Source organism: Poromitra crassiceps, assembly GCF_964638095.1.
Source record: "Poromitra crassiceps genome assembly, chromosome: 28".
Lineage (NCBI taxonomy): Eukaryota > Metazoa > Chordata > Actinopteri > Beryciformes > Melamphaidae > Poromitra > Poromitra crassiceps.
The window spans coordinates 14,660,369-14,682,072 of NC_139651.1; the positions used below are offsets into that span (position 1 = coordinate 14,660,369).

Consider the following 21,704-nt stretch of genomic DNA (forward strand, 5'->3'; position numbering starts at 1 on the left):
CTATATAGTTACAGTATGTAGGTTTACACCTTTTTTATTTATTTATTTTATTTATTTTACCTGATTATATTTTATTGTACGGTATTTTATTAGGATTTGTTGGGTATATTTTTAATTGTACTAATTGTCTTTTATTTTGTTTTATGCTTATTTTTTATTGATTATTCACTGTGCCCTACTTCCCCATATTATCCTCCCCCCTGCGTGGCAGGCACACCCACGCGTTACCCACAGACTCTGACAAGTGCTTGACGCACTCATACTGTTATACACTTACACACATCCAGGCATACACACAACAGTGCACATTTTATCACAGTCATCTTAAGGACCGCAATGGAAATAAGCTGTTAGCTTTATTGCGTTTTTTATCCTTTTGATAATGGTGGGCCTGTGTATGTATATATGTATATACTGTTTGTTCATTATCAATAAAGAACTCAATCAATCAATCAATCAATCAATTTTTTCTTTTCTGTCGGTCTTTTGTGATCATGTCCTTGTGTGTTTAGGCAGAGGGAGATCAGAGCATAAGAATGTCATTGTAGTTATATACATATAAATACATACATATGACAATAAACTTGAACTTCTTCTTGAACTCTTTGCATAACCTTGCACACACCACAGTCTCATTTGAGCAATAACGACCACTTGCAGTTGAATTTGGCAACAGCTCTCGGTCTGGAACTTGAGCCATATTTGGATGAGAAGTGGTTGGCCTTCCAGCCTCTATATAACCTTCAGTTCTATATCGTTTCCGCAGGTGTCTTCTTGGTCTGCTGCTGTCCAGCCATGGTGCCCTCCTTCCTCCAGCTGGGTGTGCTCGTGGTGGTCTTCTGCTCTGTTCAGAGCTTTACCATCCAGGTGAGTCTCAACTCACCATGCGATCATCAGGGGGAAGACATTAGTGCCAGCAGAGATTGTATTTGAATCGCATACAATTTGAATTGATCATGATGTTAAATTAAAAAAATTGTTGAATGTAATCGGTAAGGCACAATTAAGAATCTAAAGCAGTGGCTTGACACGGCATGTGGGGAATTATTGACTTGAACTTGAATTGAACTGATTGTAATTTTAATTTATTTTTTCTTTTAACTTAACTTGTAATCTCTTCCCATAGAAAAAAAACATGGTCCTATTTTAACTCATACATTTACTTACTTACTTACTATGGACTGTATGTCAATATCATTCATACCTAATCATGATTTCCTGATTCCATGTCTGATTGCAGGATTCATCTGAAAACGGTGTGGAGGAGGAAGATGGTAAGCTGCGCCTACTGTTCACGAATGACACTCAACATAATTATGATCTTACACCAGATAACATGGACAAACTATTTCTATTCCACAGGCAAAAACATTGATAACGGTGACGATGATTTCAGCGTCGGAACGCTGCTCGAGCGGGCCAACACTAATGTTGGTATGTTGGCCTCCATAACTTACTTTTTTCCATTTCAGCCAAATTATGGAGAATTCTGCAATATTCCATGTTTGACAGTTGATTCCATTTTTTATTACCAAATCATGTGATTCCGTCCATGATTTCTGCATTGTGGAAATCATATGGCCCTAGGTGCTATACGCCCAGATTGTGAACTGCAACAGTACAGCAAAGCAATGTGATTTTGCAGGAGAGGGCCTAGGTGATCCAGTGGTGATGTACGGGGACATAGCAGTGAACACAGGCCTGGGGAACGCTGATCCCTGCACGGCCCGCGGCTGCCTGTGGCCCAAAGCCACTGACGGCAACGTCTACGTCCCCTACCGCATCTCCAACCAGTACTGTAAGTCTCACCACCAGTCTTCAGATCAAATCAATACACATATCTTTTGCAATGGGATTGTTGTAGCTGCTGTCCTCATGTCACCCGGTGAACGGGTCAGAATAATAAACCATGTTTCTGCTGTCCAAAGCCCAAAGGGAGAGAGCCACCATCATCCGCGGCCTGAACTCATTCGCTCAGCCGACCTGCATCCGATTCACACCCCAGAGGAGACAGAGGGACTTTGTGGATATCCAGTCTCGCTCAGGGTATGAACCACACACACGCACATGCGCACGCGCACACACACGCACACACACACACACACACACACACACACACACACACACACACACACACACACACACACACACACACACACACACACACACACACACACACATACATACATTTAGCCTACTAATTGACATGCAATTTATGAGACTATGGTTTCTGCAAGGTTATGCAAAGAGTTCAAGAACAAGTTCAAGTTTATTGTCATATGTATGTATTTATATAAATGTATGTATAAATACAATGCATATACAATACAATGCTCCTATGGTGGAACACACTGCCTGAGGAACACACCATAATCAGCATCATCTTTACAGTTGAATATCTTCTTAAAGTTGCCACTCATCAATTTTGCTCTTTGGCGCCCTCAAGTGACAGCTAGATGTACGTATTTGAATATTGAGGACTTCACTACCCAGAAATCCTGTAATGTGGGGTTGGTAAGCTAAATGTGGTGGGGTGGAGGTGTTGAAGAGGTCCAGCTTACAGGTTTTGTTTGCTGCCGTTTAGGACATTTTGCATTCAACCAGTGTTCACATTACATTGGAATTTATATTAGGCACATAGGATTTTTATTTATTTAGCTTTAAGACTCTTTTCTGTATACAGGCTTTTACATAAAAGCAACAATTTATCTGAATTCGTCCCTATCTTTTTTTTTTTTTATGTTTTATTTGTTTTATTCCATGTTGCACTATTTCTTTCATGTTTTCATGTGAAGCAGAAACAAACTCTGTGAAGCACAAACTGCTTTTAGATCAATAAATGCGACTGTATACATCAAGTAAGTATCAAGTAAATGATGATGATTTTTTTTTACCACTCCATATCCACACTCAGGTGCTTCTCGTTCGTGGGGCGTCGCGGCCGGGCCCAGACGGTGTCTCTGCAGCGTCGGGGCTGTGTTTTCCAGTCAGTCATCCAGCACGAGCTGCTGCACGCCCTGGGCTTCGACCACGAACAGACCCGCTCCGACAGGGACCGCAGCGTCCGCATCCTCCTGCAGAACGTCATCCGGGGTGCGTTCAGTCACACTGCAAACACACACTCTAATGGGGGGAAAGGAGGGGGGGGGTTATTAATGACAATTGACAAATGACAATTCCAACATTTTAAGAACATAGTTAGTTAGTTAGTTAGTTATTGTCAACACCACTGGGGCAAGTCGAGATGCCACCACGCCAGACATCCCGGTCCAGAATGCCAAAGTGCAGTTCATCAGCGCTGGCGTAGCCAGTGAACATAACAGTGAACATAACTAAGAACATAACTGAAAATAATTGTCCACCTTTAAAAAAAAAACATATGGACGAACCATGTGTACAGATATAGTGAGCAAGAAACATGCAAGCATGTATAGCCACTTGACTGTTGATATGACATAACTATGGACACTCATCGCTTTTGACATTTGCAAACGAATTGAACAGCGACTTTAACGTGATCGAGCTTCTCTGTGATTCTCCTGCAGGACAAGAGCACAATTTCCGTAGGATCGCAACCAGGAACCTTGGCACTCCCTACGACTACAACTCTGTCATGCACTATGACAGGTAGCATCTCAAATTCATTCATTCAACTTCCATCTACAGTCATCTTAATCATGCAATTATGGGATGTATAATTATAGGCTGTTGATAGAAAAGCGACAAGAAAAATAACAGAAGAAAACATGATACGTTGTTTTGATGAATTAACATAACGTGCTACTGTACGTCTTGTCCCCTATGTAGAACTTTTGTTGTTCATGAGACCATAATATTGGTAGGGAAACAATGTAAATCGGATGGGCTCAGCAGTTAGCTGTTGATGCTAGCAGTATGGACACACAGTATTATTGTATGTGTACTGGTGTCAGCTGCACAGTTTAACCTCTTGTATCATCATCAGCAGCAGCAGCAGCAGCTCTGTGTATTGACTGTGTGTTTGTGCTGCAGGTTTGCCTTCTCTCGGAACAGGGAGCCGACCATCATACCGATCCCCAACCAGAACGTGGTGATCGGCAGGGCCCAGCAGATGAGTGCTGTTGACATCCGCAGGGTGAACATCCTGTATAGCTGCAGTACGTATACTTATCATTCACCGTCAAAGTCAAATGGTGTGAGGCCTCACATTTGACTCTGAACATAGCCAAGACTAAAGAGGTTCTCTTTGACTTTAGACGCGACCCTGGCCACTACCCACCCCATCCATGATCAGAGGAGAGGAGATTGAGGTAGTGACAGAATATAAATATCTCAGTCTTATTATTGATCACAAATTATCTTGGGACCAATGTGTGGATGCTATCTTTAAGAAGGGCCAACAGCGCTTGTATTTCCTTAGGAAATTGAGCTTTTTTAACGTTGATAACAAAATCCTTACTCTTTTTTACAAATCTTTTATTGAGAGGATTCTTTGTTATTGTATTGTATGCTGGTACGGACATTCCAAAGTTACTCACAAAAATAAATTGGGAAAGATTGTTGGGGAAGATTGGGAAAATCATGGGGCAACAGCAGGCTGACCTGTACCACCTGTACTTGACTAGGCTGACCGTGAAGGCAGACAAGGTCTGCTCAGACAAAACCCATCCACTGTCAGCAGAGTTTCAGCTACTCCCTTCTGGTCGGAGGTACACATACCCCAAGATCAGAACCAACAGAGCAAAAGAGCGAAGTTTTTATTTGTTTTTTTATTAGATTCAGGGAATCTGAAGTTTTTATTTGTTTTTATTATTATTATCAGTACAGTTATTGGTTTGTTTAATTATGATTATGATATTGAGAACATTTTATTATGATTATTAGATTGAGAATGTAGCTGGTCATCAGCAATGGGCAGTATGCAATATGCAATATCATAGATACGCACTTTAAATATATGCCGAGCTGCTAACACGTGCACTTTAATGCACAGTATTATTGCGTATTTTTGACCACTACAGATGATTTTATGATTTTTATGAGTTGTGTATGTTATTTTAATGTGTCTGTGTCCTCATGTACTGTGTTGTACAACAAATTGCCTCCTTGGAGGACATTAAAGTTTTATACTACTACTAGCTAGTAGCCTGACTGCCTGGAAGCAGACTGTGGTTCTAAGCTCTGCCATTGGTGCCGACCATTGCAGTCGGCAGCGGAAGGAAATCCCTTTCCGCTCGCTGTGTGTGTGTGTGTGTGTGTGTGTGTGTGTGTGTGTGTGTGTGTGTGTGTGTGTGTGTGTGTGTGTGTGTGTTGCACGTTTCATACTTATATATGATTGGTAATTTTCCTCTCTTTCCAACAGGACGATATCTCTCTGACCAACAGGACGGACCATCTGAACCATATGAATAATCCAGAAGCATTGAGCAGTCCACAGATTGGTGCAGCTTTTTACCAACAATCAAAAACTCACAAAATGATAGCGCGTCATTATGCTTAATAAGCTGGAATGCCATTCTGATTTTGCTGTAATGAAGGAAAGATATATCCATTTATTTCGATTTTTTTGCTGCCATAATTACATAGGGAAAGTGTAGGTTGTACCTAGCAGTGACTTAATATGACGCTTTAATTGCAGCATTGCAGTTATGCGCTTCTGTGACTGATTGCTCTGCTGATTGACTTTGATTGATTGACTGATTGACTGTCTCGAGGAAATATCTGCAATAAAGGAATTTTTGAACATATTTCCTTCTAGCTTCAATTCTGCTCATCATCGTTTCTCGTGATCTTTTCCTGTCAATTTTCACATTATTCTAGTGTTTCCGGACTCATGCCGGCGGTACTCTATACCAGGTGTTTTCAAAGTCTGAGACTGTGGGCCTCCCCCCAGACAGAGCTCGCTAAAACGCACCCCCCTCGCTCAATTCCTGGATGCCTGTGGGGATCAGGATTATGTTATTTGATCCCATAGACACTCAGCAATTGAGCCAAGATAGCCTGATATATTGTTGTTTGACATCCTTCAGACGACACCAAATACATAGAAAAGTGTTTGTCTGATGGCAATTATTAGTTTCTGACTCTGGGAAAGTGGGGAAAAACAGTACAATTCCCCAGAACTACTGTATCTCTGAACTATCTAACGAAATCACATACATTTAGCCTATTCTCTCCTTTTGATAACGAATGTAATAACCATTTTTTCACTTCCATTCACTGAGCCTCCCCTGAAACCGCTTGGAGCCCCTCCCCCATCTATGGCCTTGTCAGAGTGGGTGTTTGTGCTATGTGGATGGCTGTGCTAGATTATGCTCCATGTCTGTATACTGATAAGACCAGTGGAGGTTCTTTCTCTCTCACTCGCAGACGGATAGCAGCTTGAACTCACACCATTTTCCAATTCTACAATCACTTTGCAGTCAAAATGTTTACAGGACAACTTACTGTGATTATATTAAATCAGTAGTTCAACCATTTTGTTCTTTTGAAGTAAGTCGTTATTGAAGCTCAAAATCCAATATAAAAAATAGACATATTTTTGTGACCCTGATCTTTGTGTATGACAACATTACAAACTAAAAGACCTCCACCAAGGCCCGTGCTATAAAATCGGGACAGTAGTTTTTTCACAATCCTGCTGACAGGCCAACAGACAAACAGCTGACAGGCCAACAGACAAACAGCTGACAGGCCAACAGACAAACAGCTGACAGGCCAACAGACAAACAGCTGACAGGCCAACAGACAAACACATGACAGGCCAACAGACAAACAGATGACAGGCCAATAGACAAACAGCTTGAAAGACAAAATCTCATCAAATGCGGGTCTGTGGCCCTAATAGGGAATAGAGGCTGTAGCTATAGTGATACAGGATACAGTAGTAGTAGTAGTAGTATGTGTATCCACTGTACGTATAGGTCCTACAGAGTCTGGATTCGAGGGGTGGCTAGGGGGATGTATGTGGTGTGTGTGTGTGCGTGTGTGTGTGTGTGTGTGTGTGTGTGTGTGTGTGTGCGCGCGCGCGTGTGTTTGTTTGTTTGGCCATCTCTCTCTCCTGCCCCTCTGATGGAGCTGTGTATCTGGTAATGGCTCTGGTTAGTGAGAATGGCCCCACCTGCTCCACTGTTTTCTGAGTATTCCATGAAAGATTGTGTGTGTGGAATTTCCGATTGAACGTAGAAATAAATAAATAGCGCAAAACAGTAGAAGTCAGGGTCAAAAAGGTTTCATGCAAGCATGAATCTATGTGACCTACACAAGATGCAGCTTGAATGGAGTTTCTAGTGTAAATGGCGTGGGAGGACATAGCGCACCATTTTTATTTGTTTATTCTTTATTTTGGGGGGTGGGGAGTGTTTTGTTTTTTGAATAAGAAGAAGAAACTGAAAAAATAATGGTAATTTCTAAATAATGTTAACTTCTATAGTGCGCTTGCTTGTAGCTTGTAGCAAGAAAAAACAAAATTGCAATAGAGAGCCAAAGTGAAACGTCACTTCTTGCTTCAGCACTGTACCAGAGATTTTCATCCACCATTTATTTTCCCATAGACATTTCGTAAAATGCTTATAAAAATAGTTTTACTTGTTCAAACCAAACGGTTCAGATATATTTAGAAACAGGAGAGATCGCATAACATTTCACTCTGACCAAAACGTTCAAAAACTGCGGATTTAAAGATCCCCCCCCCCCCCCCCGATGTTGTTTTTTTAAGTTTAGGTCTGAGTGAAATGTTCTATGGTCTCCCCCGATTCTAAATATATCTGAACCATTTGGTTTGACCAAGTGAAACTATTTTTTATAAGAATTTTACGAAATGTCTATGGCAAAATAAATGGCGGATGAAAATCTCTGGTACAGTGCTGAAGCAGGAAGTACGCGGTCACTTTGCCTCTCTCTGGAGGGGAGAAAAGCTAGTGCGCGCGCGCACGCACACACACACACACACACACACACACACACACACACACACACACACACACACACCTCTCACCTCTCACATGTGTGATGTTTCACACGCGCTGCAAGGCCTCGCAGAAGTTTCCATTTCAAACTTTGTCCATTTACAGCGATAAAGATACAGTGCTTTGATGCAACCCCCTTATTGGCAGGCAATCTATTTAACTGACCCCCCCGGTTCACCCCCCCCCCCTTATTGATAGGTTCGTTATGTAACTGAGTTTGATATAAAAACACTTACTAACTGTCAGCAAGTCACCCTGCAGGCTGTGAGGTAAGGACTGGGTTGATGGAGGGTGACCTCCTTTCTCATTACAACAGTTTAGGCTACTTAAAGCCTAGATCTTAGGTTACAATAGCCTACAACTTAACATTGTTCATCATAATCAGTGTTGGGGGTAACTCATTACAAAAGTAACATATTACATGTAATATATTACTTTTAGCAGTAACTCAGTAATATAACTTATTACTTATAGGATTTCAGTAATATTATACCAGTTACTTTGTCAAGTAACTCAAGTTACAAATTGAGTTTTTTTTTTTTTAATCAAAGCACATATTTAAAAAAGATACAATCATTTACTAATCAAACTGTGTGTTTTTATGCAAATAACCACTATAGATGACAATAACAAAGGAAAATAATATCATTTTGAATTTTGGATTGTTTACACTGACTTCAAGGCGGTTGAAATCATTTTTTGGGATGGTTCCGGGGCGGCGATGTCATTCTGCTGCTGCTGTTGTTTTGGTGAAAGTAATGCAAAAGTAGTGTCATAAGTAACGAGTTACTCTACACAGAAAGTAATATTGTAAAGTAACTTATTACTTTCAAATGAAAGTAACTAGTAATATGTGCTATATTACATTTTGAAAGTAACTTGCCCAACACTGATCATAATAGATTGTCTTCTCCCGTTGATTTGCTTGAAGTTGATGTAAGATTATGACATTGTTTCTGACTTTGTGGGGTTTTCTCTCACCGTGGATTCTGTTTCCCCCTTCCTCTCTCTCATCATTGCAGGTGTGTTGCTGCCATGTTGGTTTTCTCTTGGTCTGCTGTGGCCCTGCTGCTGGTCTCCTCTGCCTGGGCGGAGGTGGGCAAAACCAACAAACCATCACACTCACATTTTCAAGTGCAGAGAGATCCACCACACTCTCCAAAGCAGTTACAAAGTCTTTATTTTATTTGCTTTGTCGTCATTTTAAGTTAAAAGTTGCACAAGTCCACATTTAAATTATAACCAAATTTGTCATCATTTTAAGTTAAAGTTGCACAAGTCACATTTTAAATTAAAACCAATCAGTCTTATAGCCCAAGTCACAAAGTGTTTCCCATCCCCTCTGGTTGAGATGCTGTTGATTTTTGTCCTAATTAAATTCTGGTAACCACAATTACCGGCAGTTGAAAAATCAAAGTTTAGGAGTGAAATAGAAACGTTTTCCCTTAAACAGCAGTGAGCGAGTTCTCCGTCCAGAGAAAGCACCCACGTTAGATCTTTCTCCTCTCATTCCTTTAGAACACTATTCCTTTAGAACACTATCGCAGACAGGTGGGGTTCTCCTCTCATTCCTTTAGAACACTATCGCAGACAGGTGGGGTTCTCCTCTCCTTCCTTTAGAACACTATCGCAGACAGGTGGGCTCGTGTGCAGTTTACTCATGATGACCCCTCACAGCAGCAGTGGTTCCCAACCCCTTTTACACCAAGTTCCACCTCGGAAAGTACCACCATATGAAAGTATGAGCGGGAGGGAGCCCCCCGTCCCAGCGGTGGTACCGGCACCACAGGTTGAGAACCGCTGCCTTACAGGATTTCTGGATATTGAAGTTCATTTTGTAAACAGTTACCTCTCACTTGGAACTGCCAACATGCCAAATGCAGCATGACAAAGATTTAACTTTTGATTATGACTAGCTCAACAGAATAAAGGCTACTTTAATTGTACAACAACCCCTATACCCATCAGGTACCTAATTGGCAGAACAAATAACAAGTATCCGTAAGTAGCCTACTCGTCCCAGGACTGGTATTATAGAGAGGCAAAGTGGAACGTCACTTCCTGCTTCAGCACTGTACCAGAGATTTTCATCATCCACAATTTATTTTCCCATAGACATTTTGTAAAATGCTTATAAAATAGTTGTACTTGTTGAACCAAACGGTTCAGCTAACTCTATAATCGGGAGAGACCATAGAACATTTCACTCAGACCAAAACTAAAAAAACATCGAAAAGATATTTTCTTTAAACCCGCATTTCTTTATGTTTTGGTCCCAGTGAAATGTTATGCGATCTCTCCTGTTTCTAAATATATCTGTACCGTTTGGTTTGAACCAGTAAAACAGTAAAGTTTTTATACGCATTTTACGAAATGTTTATGGGAAAATCAATGGCGGATGAAAATCTCTGGTACAGTGCTGAAGCAGGAAGTAGGCGGTCACTTTGCCTCTCTATGTCACCCACATTTGTATGGTGGCATACATTTTACTCATCTATTTAGGCTGGTCTAATTCAGACTTCACCTACAGTACATGCTGAGTATGTGGCTGATGTTCAGGCTACATCACAGCAAACAGCCAGACGTGATGTGTCTCAATGAATGCATTTTCTCTAACGTATTATCTCTCCTCTTTTCCATGTTGCTGTGGGTGCCTACAGGAAGGTAAGAAAATCATTTAAAATTAAAAACTCATATTACTTCTTCTTACTTGAAGAGACTGATTTCCTACAGCTTTCTCTTTCTTTTTTACTCATGCTTATATACTACAGTACTACTCTAATAGATAAAACAAACTCGGCTTTAATTTGTATATACTGCAATACTAATATTTATAGTACTCTATTTAATACTAGTTCCTAAATTTATTAACTTTTTATTAAACTTTTTATTAAACTTTTTATTAAACGTTTTACATACTACTTTTAGAATTTTGTGTAGTGTTATATTTGATGTGACTAAGTTGAATTAATGTGAACTTGAATTCCTTATATGTGCAAATATGCCAATGAAACCAATTGTGATGCAACTACTGTATATACAGTATGTGTGTGCAGAGAGATGATATGATGTACATGTAATACTGTATATAATGTGTTGTGCAGATGCCGTTAAGGAGGACCCATCTAGGGGGCATGGAGTGGGTGAGCGGCTGGAGAGAGCCAATAGAAACCGCAGTAAGTCTCACATACAACTCCATACAACACTAGACTTTACCACCCAGACTGAAGACTCATATACAGATAGATCCTTTCCAAAAAATTTGAATATCATGGAAATAATATGGATAACCGTGTACTTCAGCGGATTGTCAAGCAAAGACGATTCAAAAATTTGGCAGAGATTCAGAGGGCGTGGACTGAGGCTGGAGTCAGTCATAACTGAGAAGTAACTGCTGATTTTCTTCACACTATAATAATTTCTTGAAATACTGTTTTGGGGGTTTTCTGGAACTGTAGGGCAAAATGATGAAAAATGAAACAAATAAAGGCTAAAATAAAGGCTAAAATATTTCACTTTGTGTAATGAATCTATAATCTATGAAAGTTTCACTTTTTGAAAGGAATTATGGAAAAATACTAACTTTCCATGATATTCTAATTTTTTGGAAAGGATCTGTATATATATTTCCAAAAGGTCTGTTTGCAGTCACCTTAAATGGCGTTTGTGTCAGAATGCATAGAAAAAGTAATGTTTTCAAAAATACCTGTGTGGACGAGCCTTGAATCAATAAGTGTCTCAGAGTCTTTTCCACGCTGAAAATAATACAATTCTGGCATTTGACAAATTTCAACAAAACTACAAGTATTCAGTTCAAGATAAAGATCCTCAATATTGCCACAAAATATCATCTTTTGACAGCTCCATGTCACAAAAGATCAGTTATTGGCCTACAAAAACCCACGTGAGTCACATTGTTGTGGTCATCTTGCAGCCCCTAAGCCTGGCGAGCCCATCCTGATCGGAGACATCGCTGTCAAGTCTCTGGCTGACAGAAACGCTGACCCCTGCACCGCCTACGACTGCCTGTGGGGAAAGTATACTGACGGCAACGTCTACATTCCTTACTACATCGCCAACCACTTCTGTAAGCATTACTTTAAAAAAACAAACATCTTCCTAAGTATGTTTTCAAAGAATTTTTTGTACCATCTTTTGTACTTGGAAGACATTTTTGCCGGTATACTTTGGTGCTGTACCTCGTCAAGCTAAATACATCGTATTGAGTCTAATATAAAACAATAATTGAATTGAATTGAATCGAATCAAAATGGAACACTTCTGAATGTATCTTTCATTCACAACTGGGTAAGTATCAAACAATTAGACAGGCCAATGGCTGTCCCAATCTTCTCTAACTTGGTGTAAACAGTTGACGTAAAGTTCAGGCTTTTGACTTTGATACAAGTGTCCAACAACGTGCATCATTTGTCCGGCCAGCCGACCGTGAGAGGGCCCTCATCGTCCGTGGACTGGACTCCTTCTCGTCCGTGTCCTGCATCCGCTTCAGACCCTATCAGAGCGGGGACTGGGACTGGCTGAGCATCGAGTCCCAGAGCGGGTAAGACCGACACAGCACCAAACCGGCCTGGTCCTACAAGCAATGATCTTCAGTCCCACCAGACGCCAAATAGAACACATTTAGAAAAGGAGCGTGCAGTTTGTTAAGTTGTCTATTGATTCATTGCACTCATCTTTACGGCAACTGCAGCAAATTCAGACTTTTAGCTGACTTGTTCATCCAGAGCGACTTACAACAGTCGAATACACTTACAGTACATTTATGGATCACCAATCTTATAAGCAGCCAATTAATAATCATTGCAGAACTTTGCAATTGCAGACGAAGCTGCGATCTGATAAGAAACAGAATCTTAATTAGCAGAATCTTACCCTCAGATTGTGTGTTGTCCGATGTGTTTAACCTCAGGTTGTGTGTTGTCTGATGTGTTTAACCTCAGATTGTGTGTTGTCTGTTGTGTTTAACCTCAGGTTGTGTGTTCTCTGATGTGTTTAACCTCAGGTTGTGTGTTCTGTGTGCGTCACAGGTGCTACTCGTGGGTGGGGCGCGTGGGTGGAGGTCAGGTGGTGTCTCTGAGCAGGCAAGGCTGTCTGTACCACAACACGGTGCAGCACGAGCTGCTGCACGCCCTGGGCTTCAACCACGAGCAGACCCGCTCCGACAGGGATGGCTACATCAGGGTGGCCTGGGAGAACATCATCGACAGTTAGTCCTGGCGTCTGATCTCAGACCTGCTCTCTTCTGCAATGTCTCATACCACAGTGTCTAGTTCAGATTGGATTTTTAGTTCTACAAACAATTCTTGTAGAAGCAGCTGCTCTGGAGGCACAAACAATATGATTGGTCGAATCAAACCTAAAACACACACACACACACACACACCTGTACTGTACTTTACCTGTACAAAAGCGGTGACCTCTATGACCTTCCCATCCCTAGCTACGGCTCCTTTCCCCTAGCCCCGCCCCCTCATGCCACAAACGGACACCGTGTGCTACAAAAGGACACACGTGTCATGTATAGAAGGGGCTGCGCCGCTTAAAAAGGCAATCTAGTCCCACAGAATGATGGCGATTAGCTGCTGTAGCTACTAGCTAGCCTGCAGACCTTCCAACATCATGAATGTCATGGTCACAAATTAATGGGAAAAAGGAAGCATTTATATATTTTATTTATATTTTGACCACAGCTACCATTCAAGTTTTACCGGTAGCCAACTTGCAAATTCTTTGGCAACAATAGTCTCATTGGTTGAGATTTCTGACTATGAACAATTTTGTACAACTAAAACTCAAATCTTCTCCACTTAGCAGCGCACGTTTAATCTGTCATTTTATATTGCTGTGATTTGACATGAGTGTATCTTTCTCTCTCATCTCCTCAGGCATGAAATACAACTTCGACAAGATTAACACTCTGAACCAGGGCACTTCCTATGACTACAATTCTGTCATGCAGTACCACAGGTCAGAGCAATTCGCTTCGCATTGAGACATACGCATGAAAGACACTGTCATGGATATTCAGTTCAGCTCTGCTGTCATCATTGAGGCCATTTACACCTGGCGTTAACATGCATTTTCTGCCATCAGATTGCAATCAGATTGCAGAAATGGTTGTCCTCTCAATCCGCATAAAGTTGCCTCCAGATTGAGAGGACACATTGCATTTACACTTGTGTTCAATGTGTACACAATGCATCCCTGACCACCTCCGGAGGGGGTTCGGCCGATCAGATTGCAATCCATCTTCAATGCATTTTGGGGGTGTTTACACCTGGCATTTCAAGTGATAAAACACAATCTGGTTGCAATCTGATCACAGAAAACACATGTTAATGCCACAATGCATCCCTGACCACCTCCGGAGATGGTTTGGCCGATCCTATTGCAATCCATCTTCAATGCATTTTGGGGGTGTTTACACCTGGCATTTCAAGTGATAAAACACAATCTGATTGCAATCTGATCACAGAAAACACATGTTAATGCCAGGTGTAAACGGCCTCATTGACTTTTGCGTCCTCTTCCTTCCAGGTACGCCTTCTCTAAGAACAACCAGCCCACCATGATCCCCATCCCCAACCCCAATGTGTCCTTTGGCGATGCTACCGAGATGAGCCGCAACGACATCTACAGGCTGAACAGCCTCTACCAGTGCTGTGAGTACATGTGGTCTGAACAGGCTCTACCAGTGCTGTGAGTACATGTGGTCTGAACAGTGCTGTGAGTACATGTGGTCTGAACAGGCTCTACCAGTGCTGTGAGTACATGTGGTCTGAACAGGCTCTACCAGTGCTGTGAGTACATGTGGTCTGAACAGGCTCTACCAGTGCTGTGAGTACATGTGGTCTGAATAGGCTCTACCAGTGCTGTGAGTACATGTGGTCTGAACAGGCTCTACCAGTGCTGTGAGTACATGTGGTCTGAACAGGCTCTACCAGTGCTGTGAGTACATGTGGTCTGAACAGGCTCTACCAGTGATGTGAGTACATGTGGTCTGAACAGGCTCTATCAGTGATGTGAGTGCATGTGGTCTGAACAGGCTCTACCAGTGCTGTGTGAGTACATGTGGTCAGAACAGGCTCTATCAGTGATGTGAGTACATGTGGTCTGAACAGGCTCTACCAGTGCTGTGTGAGTACATGTGGTCAGAACAGGCTCTATCAGTGATGTGAGTGCATGTGATCTGAACAGGCTCTACCAGTGCTGTGAGTACATGTGGTCTGAACAGGCTCTACCAGTGCTGTGAGTACATGTGGTCAGAACAGGCTCTACCAGTGCTGTGAGTACATGTGGTCTGAACAGGCTCTACCAGTGCTGTGTGAGTACATGTGGTCAGAACAGGCTCTATCAGTGATGTGAGTGCATGTGGTCTGAACAGGCTCTACCAGTGCTGTGAGTGCATGTGGTCTGAACAGGCTCTACCAGTGCTGTGTGAGTACATGTGGTCTGAACAGGCTCTATCAGTGCTGTGTGAGTACATGTGGTCTGAACAGGCTCTACCAGTGCTGTGTGAGTACATGTGGTCTGAACAGGCTCTACCAGTGCTGTGAGTACATGTGGTCTGAACAGGCTCTACCAGTGCTGTGTGAGTACATGTGGTCTGAACAGGCTCTACCAGTGCTGTGTGAGTACATGTGGTCTGAACAGGCTCTATCAGTGCTGTGTGAGTACATGTGGTCAGAACAGGCTCTATCAGTGATGTGAGTGCATGTGATCTGAACAGGCTCTACCAGTGCTGTGTGAGTACATGTGGTCTGAACAGGCTCTATCAGTGCTGTGTGAGTACATGTGGTCAGAACAGGCTCTATCAGTGATGTGAGTGCATGTGATCTGAACAGGCTCTACCAGTGCTGTGAGTACATGTGGTCTGAACAGGCTCTATCAGTGATATGAGTGCATGTGGTCTGAACAGGCTCTACCAGTGCTGTGAGTACATGTGGTCTGAACAGGCTCTATCAGTGATGTGAGTGCATGTGGTCTGAACAGGCTCTACCAGTGCTGTGTGAGTACATGTGGTCTGAACAGGCTCTACCAGTGCTGTGTGAGTGCATGTGGTCTGAACAGGCTCTACCAGTGCTGTGTAAGTACATGTGGTCTGAACAGGCTCTACCAGTGCTGTGTGAGTACATGTGGTCTGAACAGGCTCTACCAGTGCTGTGTGAGTACATGTGGTCTGAACAGGCTCTACCAGTGCTGTGTGAGTACAGTAGTCTGAACAGGCTAACTCCCGCCTACTGACTTATAAAATCACTTTGGTTTTCATCTCAGTGATGGGTTCACACCTTATTGTTTATCTCACAAATGCACAGTACAAACATTATGGGATTTTTTTGGACTGACTGCACAACTGTAAGTAGGGCTGTAATTAACGATTATTTTCATTGTTGATTAACCTGTCGATTATTTTCTGGATTAATCCATTTTTTGTTTGGTCCTCAAATGTCTTGATTTATCCACGACCCAAAGATCTTCAGTTTATTTATAGAGGATCCAGTGAAGAAACCAGAAAATATTCACATTTAAGGAGCTGGAATCAGATAATTTTGACCCTTTTTCTCTTAAAAAACATTAGTCAAACCGATTATCAAAATAGTTGGTGATTCATATAGTTGACAACTAATTGATTAGTTAATTAAGCTCGAACTGTAAGAATGAATAAAATGCATTTACATCAGAATATTTCATATGCTGCAAATTAATAAGTCATTTTTTGGGGCACTGTTCTTCCATCACATGTACTCACGTTTTGCATTTCCTCTGCAGAAATGGCACACGACCGGACTTCCTGATGACATCACAACATGACAGAGTTCCTGATGACATCACAACATGCTGGTTGATGAGGGAGATGGGGAAATCTGCCAGAATGAAAGGATTTTAATTTGGGTTGTCCAGTAACAATAAACCTGAACCACTTCAAAATAAAAGGCTCCTTTCAGTCTGATTAGTCAATGGAATGATTGCAGTTTCAACGGGACCTCTGGTACAGTATTAAGAATATATACACATTGTACCTTTGGAGATGGGACAACTGTTACAAATAGTGTGCACCAAGTCTCATTTTATTTATTTTCATACTCCAAATACATTACAATCATCAACCAATCAACATATAAACAGTCTCATATTATCAACTTGACTGATCTGACATTTTAGAAGATAGTGATTTTGTTCCCTTTTATTATTAATATTATCCATAATATATACCATCTGGGATTTTGCGATTCATAAAACAAATGTTTTATGTCTCTTAATTGTACACTTCACTTATTAATACAGTTGGCCCACATTCACAAGTCCAGTTTAGCACCCTTTTAACATAAATAACCTCAGAGTAGAAAACCATTTAAATCCATGAACTGTGTATCTCTATGGCATGCCACTTAAAATGAGGGTTGGGTACCGAAACAAGGTACCAATATGGTACCGGTACTTTTACAACCAATACTACCGGTACCGAATTGCAACCCAGATTTAGGTGACTCATTGAAGTGCCATGCCCGAGCTGCTGAGTGAAATATCCGCCCTCTGGTGCTCCGAAACGGCCGCTGCACGCACCTTCACTAACATTCTAGGGCATAACACATACAATTATTGTTTGAAATCCTCTTTACAGCCTCTTTAAATAAAAAATAGGTTTAAATGTGTTTTAACTTTTTTTTTAAAGTACCGTTTCAGGCACCGTTTAGGCACCGGTACCGTTTTAGAAGTATCGTTTTAGCACCGGTATCGAAAAATATGAAACGATACCCATCCCTACGTAACCTAAAATCAAAATTTGTTCACACTGTGAACGATGGATGCAACCATTCACCAAGCATCATCTTTGAGACATTTATTCCTGTAGTCTTTTGAATCAAAGTCATGGAGAACCGGGAAGCTTTGAATGGCTGGAATCAATTTCTTGGCCATTTTATGGCTATTATTCATGAAAACAAATCACATCGGTATAGGGAAATAAAGAGGCGTACACATTTGATTGTATATTGACACGATAGTTCCGCCGTGACCAAGTTTTGTTGCTCACATTGCATAGTGAGAGCAACTAGGCACCAGGTGAATGAGAGAAGACTTCGTGAAAAAGATTTTGAAAGATTGAGCTGACGACATCTTCACAATGTCTAAAGTTCATGCAAAGAAATAAATAGAGCAATGTCATGTTACGATGATGAGCAAACAGGCCTCTCAAATACTTATTTTCCCTTGACTGGCTGGTCTCTGGGTCATGAGCAAATCCAGCAACAGTCACTATAAGGGCTAATGTACACCACCTCCAGAACAGATGCGGTACCTCTGTGAACAGACCCACACTCATGTCATGTGTCAGACGTATGCGGGATCCGACAAAAATAGAACAGGTGCGTAATTTTTCTGTACCGGATGTATCGCCCATCTATTAACATGGGCGAGAGTCGATCCGTCAGTTTTGCCGGATCTGCAACGCATCTGGTGTACATTGCCTGTAAGGCCCACTTTCCCTCTCAATAGCAGTAAACACTAAAGAGACAAACATTCTTAAAGTGGCTTTCAATCCAAGAATTCTTAGGCCAATTAGGATATACGAAAAAAAAATCCTAATTTCCAAAATAATACAATGCAACAATTGGTTTCTACTCTCGCTTGAAGCAGAAGTTGTTTTGTTGATAAAGAAATTATTAAATGAGGCCTATGTGATGATCAATATTTGCTGAACAAACACGTAGGCTTGGTGTGATCAGCATTCAGCACAAGAAGCGGTTACATTTTATGGCACAGCAGTTGAACATTGGCTTTGGATGTTCTCAGTCCAACACAGCCTCCAGAAATATGTGTTGTTTCTAACATGCATCACTCTCCACTGTGGTACATTAGAAAATCACCAAGTTCATTTCTTTGTTTTCATCCTGATGAAAAGATGAAACCAGCAACATAATCTGACACTAAAGAACAAGAACAGCCTGTCCATGTCCAATACTAATCACTTGAAATACTTTTTCTATTTTTCTGGCAGATGTTTTTCATTTTCCCCCTTTTTTATGTTAAGAAAGTCGATTATTTGCTTCAAGTTCATTTCATTTCACCCCTCCCCCAATATTTAAAATTTTGCCTACAAGTTTGACAATTGGATGGACATTTTCATTCCCAAGTGAATCTCAGTCTCTGTGGATGTTTGAGCCTCAGTCAAAGTCCACTAGCGTTTAGCACTAGCATTTAGCACTAGCGTTCGAGTTCTTCCTGCACTTTGTCAGCAGTCAGGTTGCAGAGGCAGGCTCTCAGGGCTTTGATAAGCTGCTCTGCTCGGGCCTCGGCTCCCTGGGTCTTCCTCCACTCCTTCAGAAGCTCCCTCACCGTCTCCTCCAGGTCTGTAGGATGCCTCTTGGAGATGGACTCCAGCGTGACCTCTTTCACACCCAGCTGGCGGCCCAGTTTACGCCAGTTATTCCACCGGAGATTATCTGCATCTACAATCACATCTGTGGCTTTGTCCAGTTTGGCTGCAGAGGGAGGAGAAATGGAACCCTGTTTGTTAAGCAGCTGGTTACTACCCGGCCACAACCACTGCAATGTGTAGAATGTATGTATAAAGAAGGAGGATTTTGATGCTGATATAGACCCTTCTCACGGGGGCCATTTTGTGTCGAGAAGCCAGGGTAAACACAGGTGCAAGCAAAACACTAATGAGGGTTTCCAACTTCCATGATTGGGATTTGGAAACCCTCATTAGTGTTTTGCTTGCACCTGTGTTTACCCTGGCTTCTCGACACAAAATGGCCCCCGTGAGAAGGGTCTATAGACCAAATCAGCGGGATGTTTACATTTACTTCCGGGTACCCCTGAGGTCCACACATTATAATGGCGGTGGACGGCACAAACTGACGTGTTGAAGACAAAAACAGACAAAGAAGACAAAAATGGTTCGTCCGTGTTGTGTTGTTGTTTAATATCATTCATAACAACACTTTCACTAACGTTAGTGGAGACCAGACTAGCTAATTTACCTGTTGGACCAGACCAGAGTAGACTTGAAGCTAAATTAAATTAACGTGGCATCAGTAGCTCTTTCTCGCCGAGAAGAGCCTGGTGACGCGAGGTTAGTAGCTCTGTCTGTAACGTTAACAAGTCTGCAAAAAAACAGCGAGTTTGACAGACAAACGAACGTTATTAGCTAGCTAACACTACATCAAACAAACACAGAAGAAAGGCTAGATACGTCGGACAAGCATGTTTACCAACCGTTTAACCATTTAAATTGAAAGTAGTCGGCCGAAAACAGCGAGAGGGTTTGACAGCATTTATTTGATAACACGCACATTTAAACCTGCCGCCTTCCCCAAGTGGTACCCGGAAGTAAATTTGTTTACATGGTGACGTCACGGTGATTTGGTCTATTGTGTGCCATATTATTCACCTTATTTAGCCCCGCCCACTTGACCCATTGGGTCACGACTTCCTGTTCAAATCACTGGCTGTTTTACCTGCTCAAACTAGTCTGACTCACCTGGTCAGACCTAGTTTGACCCACATTATGAGTCTGACTAGGTTTATGAGTTACAGAACTTCCGATTGTATTTACACTTCCCTTTTAGTCTCTCAGGCCAGACGGTCTCAAAAACATTGGATAAATCATTAACCCAGATAAAAAGGTTAGGTTGCCATTATCCCAGAATTATTGATTTTTTTTTTTTTTACAATGATCATTGTACCATTGATATCCTATACATAGCCTACAACCACAGTTATCCCAAATGTATGTTTGTCTGACAGTGTTCACCCCATGTATGTTATTCCTATCAGGGTGGGAGCAAAAGCGTCTGAAACAGCTTTTATACGGGACACTGCACTCTCCATTGAAACCAACAGAGTAGAACTATTACTACTACTATTATAACTATTATTACTACTTCTACCACTACCAATAATATGAAAAAAAAAAAAAAAATCCTTTATTATGGCCTATCTCCTGCACTATATCTTACCAAACAGCGCCGCCTGGCGGTCTAGCTGAGTAGACTTCACATTTTGTCTCACATGTCTAGCTGAGTGCTACAGTTTGAAAAGTAATCTTCCTACTAGTGTAACAGTTACCTCTCTCCGTCTCGTCGGGTTGATTTTGGCTCAATCCAGGCGCAGACTGACTTTCATAGCTGTTTAATTTCTCCGACAGGTCCTGCCGATGAACATGGGTCAGAAGACCCGACAGAAAGTCGGTGTTGTCGGCTCCCAGTTTGCTTCTCTCCGTCAAGGCTTGGAAAAGTTTGATGCCCGTGTCGATCTTCTCCTTGTCTCTTTTCCCGATGTCCTCACACAGGTACTTCATCTGCTCCAGCTGGTCCCGGGTCAGCTCTTTGGAGATCGCCAGTAACACGGCGTTAAACTGTAGAGAGCTCATGTTTATGTCCGAGAAGACTAGTCTGGCTGCTCCCTCCTCAACCCGAAGGAGGAAATACCGCCACAGCTTTCTACTTTCACTTCACATCTCCGCCAGGCGGGGTCGCTGTTTCACTGTGTGTGTGTGTGTGTGTGTGTGTGTGTGTGTGTGTGTGTGTGTGTGTGTGTGTGTGTGTGTGTGTGTGTGTGTGTGTGTGTGTGTGTGTGTGTGTGTGTGTGTGTGTGTGTGTGTGTGTGTGTGTGTGTGTGTGTGTGTGTGTGTGTGTGTGTGCGTGCGCGTGCGTGCGTGCGTGCGTGTGTGTGTCAGTAAATGAAACAGTCCAAGACGTTCTGGGTTATACCCATAATAATAACTTTTAGTGA

At 41.9% G+C, this 21,704-nt stretch overlaps 3 protein-coding genes across 4 annotated transcripts; 2 read left to right on the forward strand and 1 right to left on the reverse strand.

The window, feature by feature from the left end:
* The first annotated feature begins 747 nt into the window (after window positions 1–747).
* On the forward strand, window positions 748–5,726 carry LOC310799681 (high choriolytic enzyme 1-like). Of its 2 annotated transcripts, XM_083662271.1 has the most exons (10): window positions 748–867; window positions 1,241–1,274; window positions 1,363–1,434; window positions 1,646–1,798; window positions 1,929–2,046; window positions 2,915–3,093; window positions 3,546–3,627; window positions 4,012–4,136; window positions 4,236–4,289; window positions 5,342–5,726. In XM_083662271.1, exons 1-9 carry the CDS (start codon window positions 796–798, stop codon window positions 4,286–4,288), a joined length of 888 nt encoding a protein of 295 aa, XP_083518397.1. In that variant the 5' UTR covers window positions 748–795; the 3' UTR covers window position 4,289; window positions 5,342–5,726. The 2 variants fall into 2 exon arrangements, with proteins under 2 accessions (XP_083518397.1, XP_083518398.1); XM_083662272.1 differs by lacking the exon at window positions 4,236–4,289.
* A 3,255-nt stretch (window positions 5,727–8,981) lies between these two features.
* LOC310799573 (hatching enzyme 1.2-like) lies at window positions 8,982–14,670 on the forward strand (the record flags this gene model as incomplete). The annotated part of the gene is made up of 8 exons (XM_083662163.1): window positions 8,982–9,041; window positions 10,607–10,610; window positions 11,051–11,122; window positions 11,881–12,033; window positions 12,387–12,507; window positions 12,995–13,173; window positions 13,853–13,934; window positions 14,505–14,670. The coding sequence occupies 8 exons, from the start codon at window positions 8,982–8,984 to the stop codon at window positions 14,668–14,670; spliced, it is 837 nt and encodes a 278-aa protein (XP_083518289.1).
* Window positions 14,671–17,025: 2,355 nt separating this feature from the next.
* On the reverse strand, window positions 17,026–21,369 carry fadd (Fas (tnfrsf6)-associated via death domain). Its single transcript, XM_083662134.1, has 2 exons — window positions 21,039–21,369; window positions 17,026–19,447 (listed from the first exon to the last, which is right to left on the reverse strand). The coding sequence occupies exons 1-2, from the start codon at window positions 21,340–21,342 to the stop codon at window positions 19,170–19,172; spliced, it is 582 nt and encodes a 193-aa protein (XP_083518260.1). The 5' UTR covers window positions 21,343–21,369; the 3' UTR covers window positions 17,026–19,169.
* Window positions 21,370–21,704: the final 335 nt, after the last annotated feature.

What these genes read in the sequence shown, in the direction of transcription:
- LOC310799681 (XM_083662271.1), top strand. Translation starts at nt 796, where the DNA reads ATGGTGCCCTCCTTCCTCCAGCTGGGTGTGCTCGTGGTGGTCTTCTGC. An exon ending in CCTGCAGAACGTCATCCGGG is followed by an intron (nt 3,094 to 3,545) that starts GTGCGTTCAGTC and finishes ATTCTCCTGCAG; the next exon opens with GACAAGAGCACAATTTCCGT. An exon ending in TCTGTCATGCACTATGACAG is followed by an intron (nt 3,628 to 4,011) that starts GTAGCATCTCAA and finishes TTTGTGCTGCAG; the next exon opens with GTTTGCCTTCTCTCGGAACA.
- fadd (XM_083662134.1), bottom strand. Translation starts at nt 21,342, where the DNA reads ATGAGCTCTCTACAGTTTAACGCCGTGTTACTGGCGATCTCCAAAGAG. An exon ending in ACCCGACGAGACGGAGAGAG is followed by an intron (nt 19,448 to 21,038) that starts GTAACTGTTACA and finishes CTCCCTCTGCAG; the next exon opens with CCAAACTGGACAAAGCCACA.